The 19,950-nt window shown below is 50.9% G+C and overlaps 1 protein-coding gene across 4 annotated transcripts in view; it reads right to left on the bottom strand.

Annotated features, from left to right (window-relative positions):
- Positions 1–19,950, bottom strand: part of PTPRU (protein tyrosine phosphatase receptor type U) — a 73,686-nt gene that overhangs the window by 22,370 nt on the left and 31,366 nt on the right. For 3 of the 4 annotated variants that reach the window (XM_040974375.1, XM_040974377.1, XM_040974374.1), the window contains exons 8-15: positions 18,701–19,009; positions 12,760–12,869; positions 12,269–12,470; positions 11,897–11,999; positions 10,317–10,590; positions 9,719–9,755; positions 8,838–8,976; positions 4,569–4,726 (exon numbers count right to left, since the gene is read on the bottom strand). In XM_040974375.1, the coding sequence (XP_040830309.1) occupies positions 4,569–4,726; positions 8,838–8,976; positions 9,719–9,755; positions 10,317–10,590; positions 11,897–11,999; positions 12,269–12,470; positions 12,760–12,869; positions 18,701–19,009 (1,332 nt within the window). Of the gene's footprint in view, positions 1–4,568; positions 4,727–6,838; positions 6,869–8,837; positions 8,977–9,718; positions 9,756–10,316; positions 10,591–11,896; positions 12,000–12,268; positions 12,471–12,759; positions 12,870–18,700; positions 19,010–19,950 lie in introns of all 4 variants that reach the window. The other variant, XM_040974373.1, reaches the window with a different exon arrangement.

Here is a 19,950-nt window from a genome sequence, read left to right as displayed (position 1 = left end):
TTGGACGTTTTAAATCTTTCCAGAAGGAAAACAGAATGCAATTGCTTTACAGATAAATTCCACAAAACTTCTTAGGAGGAAATGCTGCTAATCTTCCATGACAAAAAGAGAATAAGAAAGAGAAAACCACAATCCATTATATGAGATTACTAGAATCTTGATGCCAGAAATCAAACAGGGCCGGCCCAAAAGAGAAAACTGAGAGGCCAATCCCACTTAAGACGACTTTGAAACCTGGAGCACAGGGCAGGTGCCATGCACATCGGGTTAAGCCGTCGAACACCGGTGTGAGTCCCAGCTGCTCCATTTCCCATCCAGCTCCCTGCTAATGCACCTGGGGACACAGCAGAAGATGATCCTAAGTACTTGGGTCCCTACCACCCATGTGGAAGACCCAAATAGAATTCTAGGGTCCTGACTTCAGGCTGGCCCAACTCCAGCTGCTATGGTTATTTGGAGAGCAAACCTGCAGATGAAAGATCTCATTCTTTTCTCTGGTTCTCCCCATACTCCTTGTGCCACTTTTTCAAATAAATATTTTTTAAAAAAATAAATCCTTCAGCAATAAGTATGACAAATCCAACAACACATCAAGGAGTAGGTACAGCTATAATGCTGCTTGGGACACCTGCACTTGACAGCAGGTGCCTGGATTTGTCCTGGGTCCACCCCTTGCCTCCATTCCAGTTTCCTGCTAATGTGTACCCTGGAAGGCAGCAGGTGATGGCTCAAGTAACTTGGCTCCCCACCATCCTCTCAGTTCCTGGCCTCAACTTGCTCCAGCCCCAGCTATCATAGGTATTTGGGGACATTAACCAACAGGTAAGATAATACCTTTGTGTGTGTCTCTCTCTCCCTATCATGTTGCCTTTCAAACACATTGTGTATCTATCATGACAAAGCTGAAGCTTCTCCAGGAATTTATGAAGGTCAAGTTAAACAATAGAAAATCTAAAAATGCCACTCACTGTATCACTGGAGGAAAAAAAAAATACACGGCCACCACAAACAACTTTATGGAAAAAAATGGCATTTGGCAAGTTTAATACACATTTAAAATAAAACCTCTCGGCAAACTAAAAACTAAGCGGAATTTTGTTAACCTAACAAAACATGCCTACCACAAACCCATGGCAAACTTCATTCTTGATGTGTAAATGTTAGAAGCATTCCTTTTAAAGTCAGGAAAATAAAACAAGGATTCCTGCTATAACCACCTCTATTCAACACAACACTGGAGGGCCCAAGCAATGCCAGGCAGGAAAACATGGCAGGTGGTGGAGAAGAAATGGGAAAGAAAAAATAAAATTGTTGGCACTCGCATACGCAGAAAAATTTGAAAGATTCTGCAAACCATAATAAGAGGATATAAAACATACACACCAAAATCTACTCATGTCCCCATAGAAGAAACTATTAGAAGCATAATATTTAAAAAAAAAAAAAAACATCATTTGCAAAAGAAGCCAGAAATAAGAGATTTGAGATTGGCACAGTGGTGTAGCAGCCCAATCCTCCACCTACAGAGCTGACACTCCATATCAAGTCCCAAGTGCTCCGTTTCCCATCCAGGTCCCTCCTTGTGGCCTGGGAAAGCAGTAGAGGATGGCCCAGGGTCTTGGGACCCTGTACCCACATGGGAGACCTGGAAGAGGTTCCTGGCTCCTGGCTTCAGAAAGGCTCAGCTCTGGTCAAGGCAGCCAACCGGGGAGTGAACCATGGATCGAAGATCTTCTCTCTCTCTTCTCTCTCTCTCACTACGTGTATGTGTGTTTGTGTGTATTTCTCTCTCTCTCTCTTTCACTTTCAAGTAAAATAAAACAAATCTTTTAAAAAATAAAGAAAGAACCTATGGATGCATCTAACAGAATACAGCTTTTGTGGAGAATATTACTGAGAGATATTTGTGATCACACTACATGGGTGATACATGTCACGCTCACGGGCAGCATGACAATTTTATCAGATGTCTGCTCTCCCAGATGGACCCACAGATTTAGCACAAACCCATGCAGTGGAATTTTTCAGGGAATTTGAAAAGATAGTTCAAAAACGCATGAGGAAAAGGATGAGAATCAAGCAGTAAGGATGTCCTCGGTGATGTGTGTGGTTGGGGAATGGGCTGGAGACCCCCACAGCAAGACTCAGCCATGGCCATCAAACAGAGTGGTCCTGGCTGATGAGAGAGCACAGAGCCAAAACACAGCACATCACAAGTAGACACGTGCAAAGAGCAGTGAGAGGATGAACTCAACAAATAATACTGAGAAAGCTGGCCATTCCAATGCAAGAAAATGAAACTTCATTCACAGCACCCACCAATGTCAACTCTAGAGACAGCATTTAAGATGCTACTGTAACATTTCCATCCCACTTCAGGACACCTGGGTCCATGTCTTACTCCTCTCCCCCATCCAGCTTCCTGCAGGTGCATGCCCTAGGAGGTAGCAGGTGACTGGGCCATACCCCTCCCTCTAGGAGACCTGGATTGCTCTCCCAGGTCCCAGCCTTAGCCTGGGCTAGCCATGACTATTGCAGGCAATCTAGTGGGCAAGGGATCTCTCTCTGTATCTCAAAATAATAAGTAAATAATAGCAGTTCTAGATGAAAACTTCTATAGGAAATATAAAATATCAACAGTATAAGGGAAAAAAAGGTAAAAGCTGCCTGATGACCTGGTCTAAAGGAAGAAGTTAAGAAAACCCAAAAAGTAAAACTCAAAAACCAAAGTGCTGATGAATTATGACTACTTTAAAAACCCTTCTGTTCATCCCAAGACACTATAAATAACCAGGAAGGATGAGCCACAAATTGGGAAGAGATATTTGCAATGCCTGAGAGACAAATCTTTATTATCCTAAATATATAAAGAACTAAAAACCACTAAGAAAGCCACACACATACCAAATTAAAAAAAAAAAAAAAAACAATAGAAAATTAGGTTAAAAAACCTGAACAAGCACTTCACAGAAAGAGACCTGAATGGCCAGTAATGACTTGAAAGTATGTTCAACCTCACTCGTAATCAAAGAAATGCAAATGAAGACTATAGAAAATTCCCATCTTATATACACTAGCTCGGCAGAAGTGAAGAAAGCTTGCAAATTTTGATCTTGATATACATCAATAGAAAATACTCCACATGCTGCTGGGAGTATAAAGAAGCCAAAATCCTTACAGAAGGCGACTTTCCTCGTCTTGCCAAGTTGAACTCCATGCCCTGCAGGGTCCAGCAATGCTGCTTCTACAGCTCCAAGTGCAAGTGCAACTAGATGAGCAGACACTCACGTGAGAACGCTCACAACAGCCTCACCAAGGATAATGAGAAAATAAACAGAAATTCAAACATCCAGGATGGCAGAACGGAGAAGGAGCCTGCAACACAGCCATAACAGGCCCATCCATCCGTAACGGTACACGAGCTCAGCAAAACGGCCTCCCGGACAGATAGGAGAGGCGCAATGCTGAGCTGAAAACCAGAGTGTAGCCTGACAGGTTAGGATTCCCACGTCCCACACTGGGGTACGTGTGTTCAACACCCTCAGCCTCAGCCGCCCACTAATGCACACCCCAGGAAGCAGTAATTGTGCCCCAAAAGGCTGGGTCGCTGCCTTCACATCGGAAACCTGAAACTGGGTTCCTAGGTCCTGGCTCCGGTCCGAGCTGTAGCAGGTATTTAAGGAATGAACCAGTTGGATCCCTCAACTTAACCTCTGTTGGAGTGTTTCTCAAACATTTATATACATATATGTGTGTGTATCTTATACATATATATAATTTATGTGACTTTTATAAAACTTGAAGATAAGGTAAACTGATGGATGCACTGCTTGAGGATACATACACATACTTTGTGAAGTTACACCGAGAATTCAGAGAAAATTATAAATACACATTTCAGGAGAATCTTTATGTGCTGGGGGGACGGCAAGGAGGGGCAGCCAAGTGATGTGTTACTCACCAGCTATCCTTTGCATCGGATATTCTCATTGGTGCAAGTTAGTATCAAATAGGGGAGAGAGATGAGCAACGAGGAAGTTTAGGGCACATTCCTAGCACATCGCAGCTGATGTACCAGCATCAGGTGATCTACACACACGGTCTTCATCTCGTCCAGGGTTATCACTGGCCTTACCAGAAGAGATGATTTTTTTTTTTACTTCTATTGTGAACATGACAAAATGGACATCCAGACAGGTTCGGCAAATTGCCCCAGCTCACACAGCAAAGAAAGCTATCTGTGGTAGGTCCATGTCTGCAGAATGATACATGGGACCCTCGCAGTCACTGGACGCTCACCCCTCACACAACAGGCTGAACAACAGCGCTGGACATCTTCTCACAACTGTCCTGCTGGATCTTGTGCCCACGATGCTCACAGAGCTCCCGGCAAACCCCCAGGACCAACATCTAGACCCCACTATCACCACCACCAGGCTCTCTGCATGACCAGCACCAGTGCAGCATCCAGCAGGCGCTCAGTGAATGCTTCAGCTTGGGGTATTGGAGATACTTCGGCCTTCTGGCTCATGTGGGGAACCCCAAGCCCCAGGCAGGGGCGCACTCACCCCGCGGGCTGTAACCATGGGTGTCCATGAAGCTCAGGCCCAGGCGCTCATCCTCCTGCAGGGTGCTCTGGTCCGTGAAGCTCCGGTCCACAGCGCTCATCATGTGTGTCTTCTCCTGGCGGTAGTTGACCGTGGCCTTGGTCATGTTCACTGGCTTCCTGCAGGGGGAGCCACAGGGCATACAGGTGCTAGGTGGTACTGGACAGTGGACTGTGGTGGGTAGGAGGCCAGCAGTCAGGGTCCTTGGGACCAGGGGCAGACAGCCATTCCAGAAGCATCCCTGGATGCAGAAGAGGCTCTGCCTCCATCCTTCACTCATGAGACCCAGAGAGCTGCCTCACCCAAAGGGGCTAGCAGGGTCCATCCTGCTGCAGTGGAGCACAGCGACCTCGGGCTGGGACCTTGATCACCTGGCCCTGTGTGCTCATGAAATGGGCAGAAAAGTCCCTCTGGGCCTGATCTAGTGTCACAGCAGAGCCACCCTTACTGCACCCAAACCAAGAGCAAGGCAGCTCCAGCCACAACTTGTCCCCTCCCCCAACTCCCTCCCCCATCCTGTGAGACACCTGCCTGGGAACCCTTCTCCTGTAGTGAGGACACCACGTGCCCCCTCCACAGTGAAGGGACAGGCCCAGCCCAAGCTCAGGGGTGCCTCTGGCAGACAGTAAACTCCAGCCTGGGCTCCTTTTCACTCCCCGCACCCCAGATGATCCTGCCAAGAACCATGGGACCTTGCAAAGAGATCTACATTGGGTCCATACTCCCACCTCTCCCAGAGACTCAGACCACTGGCCCAGAGAAACCACAGGAGGAAAAAAAAGAAAAAAGAAACCATAGGATGAAGTTGGGAACACCTTCATCCCCGACTCAGGCCCAGCTCCATAGTGGGAACAAGAGTCAGGATTCCAGAGAAACTCCGGGAAATGAGGGAAAGGGAAGCATGGGATGGGGAGCAGGCAATATGGACCCAGGAGCAAGAAGCTAGGAAACAAGTAAAGGGGGCAACTGACTCGGGACACTGCGGGGCCTGGAGAGGAACTCAAGGAGCATGGAAGACTTGAGCAGAGATGGCTGATCACCTGCCCGGTCGCACAGCATGCGCGACACAAAGCAGACCTGAGATGGGACTTCCAGGTTGAAAGTGCTCAGGGACCATGATCATCCAAGAGATGTGGCAACCAATGAAGGTGTCTTCCAAGCAGAGAAATTCCAACGAGCCTGCCCAGGACACCAGAGCTGCCCAGGGAGGGTGCAGGACAGGATGACCTGTGGATGTCCCACCTCTACAGCTACAAAATCCTTCCTGTGCAGCCATACCCTCGCCAAGACCACCACTGCCGGGCACTAAGCCAGCCCAGCTGCCCCAACCCACACCTCTGGGCACCATCTTCCCCGGGGCCCAGGACAGAACCTTAGGGGTCAGAGGGGGAGAAGCCATGACCTTGACCACCTAGAGGAAGGAAGAGTATTGGGAGGGAACAGTGAATGAGAAAGGAAAGGAAGAAACAGAGAGTAAAAAGACAATTAGAGAAATGGGGAAGGGAGCAGAGAGGGAGGAGGGACAGGCCAGACCCCAGCAAACCCTAGGGCAGACAGACAGAAAACCCTGTCCAACTGACTGCTGGCCCAGCGAGCTGAGCAACAGTCTGAGGGGGCCTTCAGCAAGTGGTGCTGGCCTGGGAGACCATCTCCATGCACATAGGGCCCTGTCTCCAACAGGACTCCTGGTCTACCTGGGAGAAGACCCACAGAGCCAGCCCTGGTCCCTGGGAGCCAGGAGGGACCTGGCTGACCTTGCTGTGAGAGTATGTGGCTGGAGCTGAGCAGACACTTCTGGAAGTTCTGCTTTCAGGCTCACAGATGAACCGCCCAGGGAGCACAAGAGGCAGAGCTGCCTGCTCAGCAATTCTGGGGCTCAGGTGGGGGGTGCAGAGGTGGATGCTGGGAAAGCTGAGGCTGGGAAACAGTGACCTGAGTGGCAGATCCCAGGAGGAGCAGGTGCAGGACCCAACCCAGTATGGAGAAGATCCCGAGGACTCAGGGAGGGAATGTGACCCGCACAGAGCAACTCACAGAGCCAGCCTTGAACTTGCAACTAGCTAATTGCAAAGCCAGCACAGGTGCCCATACCTCGGGGGAAGCAGGGAGAGGAAGATGCAAAAAGAAGCGAGGATTACAAAAAGGAAAACCAGAGCAGAGGTGGCCAGCTGGGAAGGAAGAGGCAGGAGGTCTCACCCCGAGAGGGACCTCCCTGGCTGGCAGGTACTTACGGGTAGTAGGAGTAGGCGTAGTGGTCCCTCCTGGCGGCGTGCAGAGAGAAGATAGCACAAGTGGGTCCCAAGCCTCCCCACAAGGCTGGCCCGAAGGCCACACCCCAACCAAAAGCCTCCCTGGCCCCCAGCAGCTGGCCAGGAGCCCTACAAAAGTCCCTTGCAACCTCTATGCCCTATCCCCCACATCCCAGCACCGAGTCCCTCTCACAAGTCCTAACAAACTCGCACAAGTGTGTTGGAATGCAATGTCAGACCAAGTACAAAGCGCCTCTCTGGACAAGGTCAGCCTGGATGGGTTAGCCAACTGTGTGACGCAGGTTGTCTTCCCTGTGGGGTCCTGACCATGGATCTCTGACCCACCACCCCCTTTTGGCAAGGGTGAATGAGACCACACACACACATACTGTGCTGTTTCTCTCTCCTTGAGGGAAGACTACAGGCCTTCAAGTGCCACCTGAAATCCCCTAAATTGGCCCCTTCCTTACAGCCCTCTCCATCCCTACCTAGAAGAGCCGCTTCTCAGGGCCCTGCGGGAGAGCCATCTATGGCGCATCTATGGTGCACCTGACGTGGGGAGAGTAGCGACTTAAGCCAGTGGCTTTAGTTACAATAACTGCATGCCTAAGGGGCGAGGCAGGATTGCTCCATGGGTCAGAATCCAAGAAACAGAAATTTTCCAACGCATCCTGAGCACCAGACGGTGCCAGACATGGAGCAGGTGCTCAGGACCTAACGTACTAAGGGTACACAGTAATTACTCACTAAATTAACAAAAATATTTTCCCCTGCAGCTGTGCAGCAATGAGAGGAAGGGAAAAGCAGACTCCAACACCTGGACGGGTCAACCCCAACCCTCCTTGCCATGCTGACACGTCCACCCCCAAACTCTCTCCTGCTGGAGCCTGCCTCGGCAGCCCTGGCCAACTCGCTCTCATCTCCCTGGCTTCTGCTTATCTGCTCCCAGCAGCCCAGAACAGCCAGCGCCAACTCACTGATGTATGCCAGCCTGGCAGCAACAGGGATTCCACAAACCAGAGCCCAGGTGGTGGTGGCAGGGAGGAAGGGTACAGCTGGCTCTGCTTCAGGCTCCTTGGGTGACCTTGAGCAGGTGTGTGCTCTCAGGTGCTTGGACCACAGTGTCCTGGAGCTGCCTGGTGAGCATAGGGTCCCAGAAGCCCTCACCCCACCTCCAGCCAGGACTGCTGCTCAGCCTTCACCTGCTCCATGCCGGAGGCAGGGGCGGCAGGGGGCCTCGCAGGCAAGGGTTTTGTTTTTTCACTTTAAACAATGTTCTGAAGACAGGCTGTATTATTTCAAAAAGCTCTGGGCACCATCTGATCGTATGCCCTTCAACTACGTGGCATCTCTCACTCTCTGAGGCTCAGAGCCCTGAGGGTTCTAAATTCTGAGATTCTTGGAATCCCAAGTTTTGAATTTCTGATCCACTACAATCCAGGGTTGTGGATTCTGAGATGTGCTGGGGATGCATGCCATGCTCCACAAAATGCATCAGGCATGTGGCCTGCATAAGCGCAGGGCTGCACCTTGAGGCCCAGGAGGGCTCCTTAAGGACTTACGGTTCAAGGCAAGCCCAGCCCAAGAGAGGACAGGGCCCGAGCTATGAAGTAGAATACACGCCACCCACTGCCAGCAGAGCCCCATGGTCACAATTGCACCTTCCCTACTGCAGCAGCCCCATGGTCACAATTGCACCTTCCCTACTGCAGCAGCCCCATAACCACAGCAGGGGAGTGCCCACTCCCAGCACAGCCCCAGGCACCCTTCTCTGGATAACACACCTGGCACCAGCCAGACCTGTTCTCCAGCTACTCTGCCTTGGGACAGTGCCATGTGCCAAGTCTCTGGCTTCCTGCTACCCACCTCAGAGCCTTCCTGTAGGCCCAGTCCCCGAGCTGGCGGTACTCCCCTAACACTGGCCACCATCACACTTTCGTACCTACCAGGCCTCTTGGGGGGGAACCACAGCCCCACTCACCCCTTGCGGATGATGATGATGATGGCGCCCAGCAGGAGGATGAGGACAGCAAGGCCCCCCGCACAGATGCCCAGGATGAGGCCCATCTCCTCCGACCTCTGCGACACCTCCAGGGGCTGCTTGCTCTCCTTGCAGGCAGCTGGAAGGACAAAGCAAGACAGAGGGTCAGAGAGCAAAGCAGGACACTGAAGCCCCCTCTGCAGGGCCATGAGCCCCCAAGCAGACAGCTGGGCTGCAAGAACCCACTTGTCCGCAAGCCACTGTCCCTCATCAGCCCAGCACTGCCTGCTACTCCATCAGCTCCAGCCCCGCACTCCCTGCGCTCTTGAGTCAGACTCTGCCTGCATCCTCACAGCTTTCCCGTCTCACCATGTGCCCAACCCTCCCCAGCATTCAGCATGACAGTGGGACCTTCAGACCCAACCCCTTCCTTCTGGGAAGGTGATAGGACAGGGGGCTAAGGGAGCACCTAGGCACAGTTCAGGACTCTCCTGGTAGGACCCAACCACTTCCATATCTGGAAACAGAGGTGACCCTTATACCCCAGGGTCCCTACTGTGCCCACCTGTCTCTCTCTCTCCCCGCTCTCTCCCACCATAGGAAAGGAAGACGAGACAGGGAATTCAGAGCTAGTGCCCGGCCTGACCACAATGACATCTGTCCTTGGGCCTGCCAAGGCCCCTGCCAATGCCCCTTTGGTGACCACAGTGAAGTCGGGAGAACTGAGAAGGGGGAACCCTGCTGTCCAGCCTGGGACAAGGAGCCCTTGTGGTGAGCCGCAGGGGCACTGGAGAAGGTCAGTCTGTGACCGCAGGCCTCCAGCCATCCCTCTGCTCAGGATCCCACTCAAGGAAGGGCTGGGGGAAACCAGGGGACCTCACCTTTCCTGGCGATGCGAATGCAGTTCAGCCGAGTTTCCTGGAGGGGCAACAAGTAGGGGGCTCTGAGCCACTAAAGCCCTTATCACCGCCTCCCCAAGACAGGAACCTCAAGACCAGAGCTCTTGGGTCTGATCTGGGCTTTGTCTGGAACCCAGAGGGGTGGGGCCTAGTAGGGAGAAATCTGCCACAGATGGTGCCCTAGGAAATCAGAGATTACCCAGAAAAGGAAGAGCAGGGGAAGGGGCAGGGCCTCAGAGCAGGGCGGGGCCTATACCCTGGGTCAGGATAGGGAAAAGACAGAGAACAGATCTAAGGAGGGTGGAGCCTGGAGGACAGGGCGTGGCCTGGGGAGGAGGTGGAGCCTAGGCCTAAACAAGTGGAGGCCAGGACCTGAGATAACTCCAGGGGAAGAGGTAACTGAGATAACAGGTGTGGCCAGGACTGGGCTGGGGATGGGGACTGAAAAGGAGTCTGGAAAAGAAGGGTCAGGAGGCGGCGGGGATATGCCAGGGGCAAAGCCTGGGACTTGGACCACCTGGTGTCCTGCACCTGCCATCTGCCACCCCAACCTCCAACACATGATTGATCGTGTCCTCACCCCCTTCAGATGACTTGCTGCCTGGAAGTAGATGAGGTAGGACTTCCTGGGCTCCAGCGGAGGGTTCCAGAAGCCACGGTAAGTCTGGTTGTCCCCCACGGTGAAGGGCATGGCCTCAGGCAGACTGCTGGCCACCAGCTCGGCCCCAAAGTAGTGCACCAGGCCGCGGGCCAGCGCTGCCTCAAAGGTCAGAGGAATTGGGAAGCACTCCTGGACCCCGAGCTCCCTCCGCAGCCGCCGTGGCCGCTCCTCCTCCACAATCACCTGGTACACGCTGGACAGGGAGGGCAGGGCCCAAATGGTCACAGTTGGCCAGAGGCTGGCCAGAGCCTCCTGGTCACTGAGGGTGTTGACTCTGGGTTCAGGCCCACTTAAGGGGATGACTCTCAACTCCACCCCTCATCAGCCAGGCAGTCCTTATACATTCTAGATCTCAGGCGTGTCCTCTGCAGCATGGGTGGAAGGGACCAGGGGCTGAAGGGGCAGCGTGGAGGAGGGCAGAGGCCCATACACGTCCGCTGCTCCTCCCACCACTGCCCACAATGCAGAGAACCGGACTCTGGCCCAAAAGAACTACACTATAGGTCCACCCTGCCTCCCCAGCAGGTCCTCCTGTGTATGACACAGGACCAGGAAACCCAAGTCACCAATGGCTCCCTTCCCAGCCTAAAGCAATTGCAAACTGATCCATTCATTCAGAAAGTGCTAACTAGGCTCAAAACAAGGGGCCCTGGGCATCCAGTACTGGGTCCCCCCAGTGTCTACACAAACAAAGGCACACTGATGCTATGTCTCTAGACCCCTCTCAAACATTCCTCTGCAAGTCACAAGTCCCTCCTCCTTGGGTCCAGGTCACCCTCCCAAACTTGGGAACCCTGGTCCTGACCCCCGTGCATTTTAAAAACTCGACAGAACAGGCTTTTGCCACAAGCTCCTCTAAGCCCTCTGTGGAATAAATCAAGAGCAAATCCACAAGTGCTGATGAGTTTACCTATTTCCCATGTACCCTCAGTCACGGCCAAGAACCTCTGCTCTGTGAAATGGAAATGCCTTTCCCCTGCTCCCCAGCTGCTCCTCTGGAGCATTCCCATGATAGGGAATCAACCCAGGATGTTGTTCACTAGCCCAGGGACCATTCACACTCCATGTTCACAGGCCAAGGTCAAGGACAACAATAATTAACATTAGCTGGCAGCATACCTCTCTTCATTTGGAGAGAGCTCCATTGTGCAAATAAGAAAACAAGATCCCAGGAGGTGGAAGGAACGTACTCAGTGATACAGCCATCCTGCCTTCCCCCCATACATACCTACATACATACATACATACACACACACACACACACACACACACACACACACACACACACACTGCAAGGATCAGGCCTGCCATTATCACCACTGAGAGACCTGGTCAACCTGGCTCCTAGAGGACAAGGACAGGAGAAGGGTTCCCCAACGTGGCCTAGGTTCATCTGCTCTAGGACTCTAAGGCCCCAACAAAGAGTTGAGCTAAGGTTTGTGGGTCAGGGGAAGGGCCCTGGCCTCCCCAGTACCCAGTGTCCACACGGCCTTCCTCACCTGATGGGCGCGCCACGGCCCTGTGCCGGCCTCAACAGCACAGTGATGGTGTTCTCAGACTCACCCAGTGGTGCCGGCATGTCAGCGTAGTCAAAGCTGGGCGCTGCAGAAGGCGACAGGGTCACAGGCAGCTGGGCCGGGAAGGTGCCACCTGCAGGACTCTGACCACCGTTCTCAGGTTTCTTCCCCTTCAGCCCAACACTCCTTGCCCCCTCTGACTTCACCTCCCCTGACCCCTGACTCCAGTACCTAAATGGCACCTTTACCTTGGCAGGGGCCCTCTGTCACCACCCCCAGGATGTGTCCCAGACCCTCTGACCCCACAGAACCCTGGGGTGCTGGCTTGCCAGCCAGAGGCCCAGTGGGGCTCACCTGAGATGTTGGTGGTGATCTCGGTGAGCGCTGCCTGGCCAAAGCCCTTGCCTGTGCGTGCTCGCACAGAGAACAGGTAGGTGGTACCCGGGTGCAGGTTGGAGAAGACATGGTAGGTCTCGTTGCGAAGTTTGGAGATGGTGCGCCGTGGGCCAGGCACATTCACTGCCGGGTCAGAAGACTCGATGCTCTGGTAGCTGATCTGAGGGGCAAGGATGAACACAGAAGAGGCAGCTTCCCACCACCTTGGTCTAGGGGAATTGGCCATGCAACTGGCAAAGCTGAGACTTAACGAGATGGCGTGATGGTAGATTCCTCCCTGGCCAGGCTTACGGTTACTGGCCTCCCCCTCCTGCCTGCTCAGACCCAGGCAAATGTTAAAGGAACCAAACCAATCCATTCTGTCCTCCCCCACACGTCCTCTCTCCTAGCTGCTGCGGCTGAAGGCAAGTGGGCCATCCACCCACTTCCCAGCAGGGGCCCCCACTCACCTCATACTGAGTGATGAGACCATTGGGTTCCTGGGGCTCCTCCCACTTGAGGAAGATCATGTCCTCCAACGGAGTGAAGGTCAGGGACTCGGCTGCAATCCCACCAGGCACTGCGAGGGAAAGGAGGCATCACACACGAGAGAGTGGGCTTAGATGCCAGTCACCGGGGCTCCAATCTCAGCTCCGCTGCTTCCTTGCTGGCCTGCTGGAGCCATTCAACTCCTCTGTGCCTCAGTGAATGTGTCTGTCAAATGGAGCTGCCACTGCCACTCCTCTGATGAGGACTTAATGATGGAATGAACAGAAAGGTCCAAGGCAGACAGGAGCAATTTTGAACAGCTCAGTACGTGACTGAGGACCCACAAACCAGAGCTGGCGCCTCCACCATGCAGGCTTCCTTTAATGGAGAGAAAGGTTTGAAGGTTTGTACTTTGTTCCACTTGCATGCTTTGCAGAAAATTGAGACATGTATTTGCCAGAGATCTGAAAACAACAATTACATTAGGATCTTGGAATTACACATGAATGTTCTTTTTCTTTTGATCTAAAAAAAAAAGTCTGATGATATTCAATGCAGAACATCTAAAATGAAGTTCCTGAATATTAAGAGCACCTACAGTTGCCTCACTCAGGGATAAATAATGTTGGCATGTTAGTACTAACACTGCCCGGCACTGGTCTGGGCTTCCACATATACCCTCCACTGCAGATGTGCCAACTGCAGCCAGGAGGAGAACAGCCTCTGTCGGGGGAGCTGAAAGTCAGAGGTAGGGGAAGCAGACGCCAGGGCCAGACCACCATCCCCTCCATCAAGCCGGTCAGAAGAGCATCTCAAATGCTGCTGGCAGGAGCAGTCATGCTACAGTCCCTCCAGAATAACGCCTGGCTACATCCGCTAAAGACAAACACAAACCCGCCAACCCAGCCTCTCTGCTCCTGGGCACTAACCCCTCCGAAACACAAGCAAGACTCAAGAGTTTTATTTGTAGCATTACTCAGAAGAGCCAAAAAATTGGAAACCTCCCCATTGCCAACGGGCTACAGAAACGCAGCCTGTCAGCCCAACAAACCACACAGCAACGGACTGAATTCTCTAGAACGGCACACAGGATATGGCTGCGTGGCTCCAGCACAAAGAAGCTAGTCATAAAGACGATGCTCACAGTGTGATTCTGTTTAGAAAAAAGCTCACAAGCAAGCAGAAATTAACCTGTGATGTGACAGTCAGTGTAACAGCTTCAGGGGCAGGAGGGACACTTTCAGGAGCTGGCAATGCCTCTTCTGCATCGGGGGATAAGTTACCCAAATGCATCCAGTCTGAGAGAATGCCCCAGGCTAACCTCTGTAAGTATTACACTGACATTTGGATGACTCATGAAAAAAAAAAAGAAAAAGAAATATTAAACAAGCCATCATCAAAGGAAGAGAAGGAACAAGAAAGGCCAAGTGGCCCAAGTGGAGACTGGACAGGGTTGGAGAGTGAAGATGAAAACAGCAGACACAACTTCTCTTAGAGACAGGGAGCAGAAATCAACAGACTTTAAGAACAGGATGGTGGAGGCAGCAGGTGGGTGGGGGAGCATCCAGGGGGAGCCTGCAGGGCCTGCAGTGGGGTTCCTGAGGTGGATCACGGGGCGACATGCAATAACATGGAGGAACAGACAAGAAAGGAGTGGCCACATCATGCCGTGTTGGGCACAGAGGGCCAGGGTCCTCCCCAGGGTGCCAGGTGGGCAGGCCCAGAACAATGAGCAGAAGCAGGGGAGGAAAAGTTCCACCCTTCTGGGGTTCACTGGCTGACTTCTCTCCACTGTGCCTTGTGGGGCTGTGGCGGTACCTGCTGAGGCAGAGTACAACATGCCCTTGGCACTTCCCCTCTAGCCTCTGTGGGCCCAATGCCCTTAGAGGGTTTGGCAGGATTTAAGGCACAGTTTGAGAGGCTCTTTATTGTGCATACATTAAAAATGTGGCATTAGGGAATGGTGTTGTAACATTGTGAGTAAAACTGTCATAGGCCACACTGGCACCCAAATGAGCACTAGGTCAAGCCCCAGTTGCTCCATTTCCAATCCAGCTTCCTGCTATTGCACCTGGGAAAATAGCAGCGGATGGTCCAAGTACTTTGGCCCCCTGAAGGAGACCTGAATGAAACTCCTGGTTCCTGGCTTCAGCCTGGCCCAGCCCAGGTACTGTGGCCACTTTGGGAGTGAACCAGCAGATGGACAATCTCTCTCTCTGTTTATCCCGCTCTGTATATAACTCTTTCCAATAAACAAATCTTACATGAAATGTAACTTGTCTTTAATTATAGGAAGAGCAGCTATTGACGAAATATTTAGGGACAATGTAAAAACATGTGATATAGGCTCCCATTAAAGTGAAAAATGGGCTTGGCTAAAATGTAGTTTTTAAATAAATGCTCCTTAATCTTCCGCCCTTCCGACCCCCTCCAAAAAAAAAAAAAAGGGAAGAGCACTTTGATTCTCTCCTGGAGTCTGTGTGCAATGTTTCAGGGTAAATTCATCTAGAGCCTATTTCCACCCCAGCAAATGTCTAGCCCAGGTGTGCTCACTGCCTGGGTGAAAGTGGAAACCCAGCAAGGAGCAGAATTTTGCACCTGAGCCAGTGCTGTGGAGAAGAGAAAACCATACATGAGGGAGAGCTATGAAAAGCAGAAAGCCAGCTGCTCTGGGGAGTGGCAGGACCCCCAGAGAAGGCTCTGCACCTGTACTGACCCTGGAGTGCGGCTCCCAAAAGTGACAACTCCGAAGGCAGATGGCAAGGTGTGCCATCCTGCTCTGCGACCTACCTACCAGCTCAGTGACCTCATCTGTAAAGTGAGGACAGAAACAGGAGCTAAGGTCACACAGGGCTGTGGTGGGAACTGCATGCATTACTACAGGGAAAGCATACCCAGGAGTGCTCCGTGAGAACTAAGTGCTGAAGGAAGCATGCACCTGACCTGGATAGAACACTACCACAAGGACAGACTCCCATTTTTGTTCATACGTACGTAGGGCATACAAGCCAAATACCTTAACAACATGCGGGGCCATGCAGTAAGGATCAAATCTCCAGATTAAATTTAGAATACAATCGCTGATCACAGTGCCACTGTGCTGGAAATCAATAACCCAAAGCCAATCCAATGGTCTCATAGGCTTAGAAACTAAGCAAGTCTTGAGTCAAAGAAGACATCGCAACAGAAATCAGGAAATATTTTAAAACCAATGATAATGAAGACAGGACATATCAAAATGGGGGAGTGGAGGGGCGGGGCCATGGTGTAGCAAGCTAATCCTCCACCTGCAGCACCAATACTCCACATGGGTGCCAGTGTTAGTCCTGGATGCTCCATTTCTGATCTAGCTCCCTGCTAAAGGCCCGGGAAAGCCCCAGAGGATGACTCATGTCCTTGGGCCCTGCACCTACATGGAACACCCAGAAGAAGCTCCTGGTTCCCAGTTTCAGACCAGTTCAGCTCTGGCTGTTTTGGCCATTCAGGGAGTGACCCTGCAGTTGGAGATATTTTCCTTTCTCAGTATAATTCTATTTTTCAAATAGCAGTAAACCTTAAAAAACAAAACTAGTGGAAAACAGTCTAGGCAGGACTGAAAGGGAAATTTATAGCTGAAAATGTATATACAAGGTAGGAGCCAGGAGCAGTAGCCTAGTGGCTAAAGTCCTCACCTTGCATGCAATGGGATCCTATATGGGCATGGGTTCTAATCCTGGCTGCTCCACTTCCCATAAAGCTCCCTGCTTGCAACCGGAAAAGCAGTAGAGGACAATCCAAAGCCTTGTGACTCTGCAACTGGGTGGGAAGCCTGGAAGAAGCTCCTGGTTCCTGGCTTCAGACTGGCTCAGTCCCAGCTGTTGCAGCCACTTCAGGAGTGAACAAGGGGATGGAAGATCTTTCTCTGTCTCTCCTTCTCATTGCAAATCTGACTTTCCAAGAAGAATAAATCTTAAATAGTAATAATAATAATAAGGCAAAGCCAGTGCCATGGCGCATCAGCCTAATCCCCCACCTAAAGCTCAGGCATCCCATGTGGGTACCAGATCCAGTCCTGGCTGCTCCACTTCAGATCCAGCATCCTTCTGATGTCCTGGGAAAGCAGCAGCAGATGGCCCAAATCCTCGGGTCCCTGCACCCAAGTGGGAGACCTGGAAAGAAGCTCTTGGCTTCAGATCAGCTAAGCTCTAGCCTTTGCAGACATTTGAGAAGTGAACCCGCAGATGGAAGATTTCTCTGTAATTCTGACTTTCAAATACAAATACGTTAAAAAAAAATGGAAAAAGTCACAAAAGGATCTAAGAAGAATCTATCTCAAAACACTAAAAGAACAGCAAATCAAATCCAAAAAAAGCACACAAAAGAAATAAAGAATTTTTTAAATACTCTAACGAAAAATTCAAAAAGTCAAAAGACAGTACTTTGAAAAGATGAATGATAATTATATACTCTTAGCAGGAATGAACAACAGAAATAGAAAACATAATTATTATCAGAAATGATAAAGGGGCTATCACTACAGGTGCCACAAACAACATGTAAATACAACAGAACACTATCAACAAGTGTTGATATTAGTTGGCTTAGACAAAATCAACAAATTCCTTAAAAAAAAAATAACAGGTCAAAACTGATACAAGAATACATTATCTTAGGTCTGGCACAATAGCTGAATTGGTTTATCTACCACCTTCAAGAACCAGGATCCCATATTGGTCCTGGTGTATTCTACTTCCCATCCAACAGATCCCATCAACTTCCAGTTCGTAATTTGGAAGAGCAATGGAGGATGGCACAAAACCTTAGGAACCTGAACCCACATGGGAGGCCCAGAAGAAGCTCCCGACTCCTGCCTTCAGATCAACTCAGTTCCAGCCACAGTGGCCACTTGGGAAGTGAACCAATGAATGGAAATCTTTCTCTGTCGCTCCCCTCTGTAAATCTGCCTTTTCAGTAAAACAAACAAACAAACCAACAAATCTTAAAAAAGAACAGATTATCTTGGGGCTGGCATTGTGGCATAGTTGATTAAGCTTCTACCTGCAACACTAGCATCCCAACTGCTCCACTTCCAATCCAGCTCCCTCCTAAAGTGCCTGGGGAAGCACCGGAAGATGACCCAAGTGTTTGGGCCCTTCCATCCATGTGGGAAAACCCAGCTGAAGATCCTGGCTTAGTGGCCATCTGGGGAGTGGACCAGCAGGTTGCTTGCTCTCTCTCTCTCTCTCTCTCTCTCTCTCTCTCTCTAATTCTGGAACTCTGGCTCACAAATAAATTTAAAAAAAAAAAAAAAAATATATATATATATATATCAGCTCAGGCATGATAGCTTAGTGGCTAAAGTCTCCAAGTCTCCACCTTGTATTGCTGGGGTCTCATTTGGGCATCAGTTCACATCCTGGATGTTCCACTTCCCTTCCAGCTCTCTGTTTGTAGCCTGGGAAAGCAGTAGAGGATGGCCCAAAGCCTTGGGACCCTATACCCACATGGAAGATCTGGAAGAAGCTCCTGGCTCCTGGCTTCAGATCAGCCGACCCCTGGCCATCGCATCACTTGGGGAATGAATCAGTGGATGAAATATCTTTCTCTCTGTTTCTCTTTCTTTCTGTAAATCTGTCTTCCCAATAAAAATAAATAAATCTTTAAATAAAATAGACCAGCTAAATATTCCAATATCTACTTCAAAAATTAAAAATTAAAAGAATGCCACAAAAGAAAGCTCAGGCCCAACAACTTCACTGCTGAAATCTCCCAAACTGTTTAAGAAAGAAATGATACCAATAAATAACTGTTAGCTAGCACCCTTTGTTGCTACACAACCAGTTCAGTCGGAAGCAAGACATTTCCTCCGCACAGACGTCCAGGACTTAGTGCCCAACCCAGGTGTGTGTGGCAGGCATTGGGCAGTGGAACTGGGCCGCTTACCATCCTCATCAGTCTGGAAGGTGACCTCCTTGCCCTCCTTGCGGCCCTCGGGGTTGGTGAGGACGAGGCGCACGTGGACATTCCGGTAGGGCAGCAGGTTCTTGATGGTGTAGCGGCTGACGCCCCGCTCCATCGTCACGCACTCCCGGATGGTCTGATTGTGACTGCTGCCCAGGATGTAGCGATAGCACAGGGCCACAGTGTAGGTGTGGCAACGTGTCACGTTGTAGCCCAGTGGCTCCCACTGCAGGGTCAGCTGGCGGGCCTGGATCTCAGCAAAAGCCAGTCCTTTGGGCGCCCTCATGGGCTCTGGGGACCCAGGAAACAGAGAAGAGGGGAGCAATGGGAAGAGGAAAGCAAGACAGACATGAAGAGGGCACGTCAGCCAGCTGCCCAGAGCCCTCCCGACTGTGACCCTGCACAGCAAAGCACAGCCAGTGCCCTGCAGCTGGGTAGACCATGGGCAACCCCTGGCTGGCAACTGCCCGCTGCAGACACATTTGGTTCCCTCAAGTGCAAACCGGGGAGGCATCAGCCCTACCTCAGGGACTGTTGTAAAAAAGATAAGCCCTCAAAGAGACCTGTGTTGTGGCACAGCACATTAAGCTGACACCTGCAACGATGACTTGCCGTATCACTGATTCAAGGCCTGGCTACTGAACGTCCCCTCGAGTTCTCTGGGAAAGCAGAGCTGGGCCAGGCCAAAGCCAGCAGCCCAGAATTCCACCTGAGTCCAAGCACTTAGATCATCCTCCTCTGCTTTCTCAGATGCATTAGCAGGGCAGCTGGATAAGAATGGAAGGAGCTAGGGCTTGAACCAGAGCCCAAACAGGAACGATGTCAGCATGGCAGGCCGCAGCTTTACAGGCTGTGCCACGGCCCCTATTTTATTTTCTTTCATAGCACAGTTCAACTCCTAACTCAGTAACATCCTAGAAGATACAAGGTTCATTTGAAGCAAACTATGGCTGCATTCTCCCTGACCTAGTAATTCCAAATTTGTTCTGAAATGAAGCGGATACAATGACAAAAATCACAATGATAGGAGAAGTGAGAGGCAAATAGTTCAGTAAAGCCTGGGGATGATAGGAAGACAGAAACAAAAACGTAAGCACCAGGTCCTATGTCGAGATCTAAAGATAAGGTTCCAACTCAGTGCTAAGTTTCCTAGCTGCCAAAGCAAAAAAGGGAACACAATCTGTGACATAGCAATAATAATAACAGTGGCAGTTAACAGTTTGGAAGCTCTG

Source organism: Ochotona curzoniae, unplaced genomic scaffold, assembly GCF_017591425.1.
Source record: "Ochotona curzoniae isolate NIBS_2020 unplaced genomic scaffold, NIBS_Ocur_1.0 contig_2404, whole genome shotgun sequence".
Classification (NCBI taxonomy): Eukaryota; Metazoa; Chordata; class Mammalia; order Lagomorpha; family Ochotonidae; genus Ochotona; species Ochotona curzoniae.
This window is presented reverse-complemented; position numbering and strand designations above follow the sequence as displayed.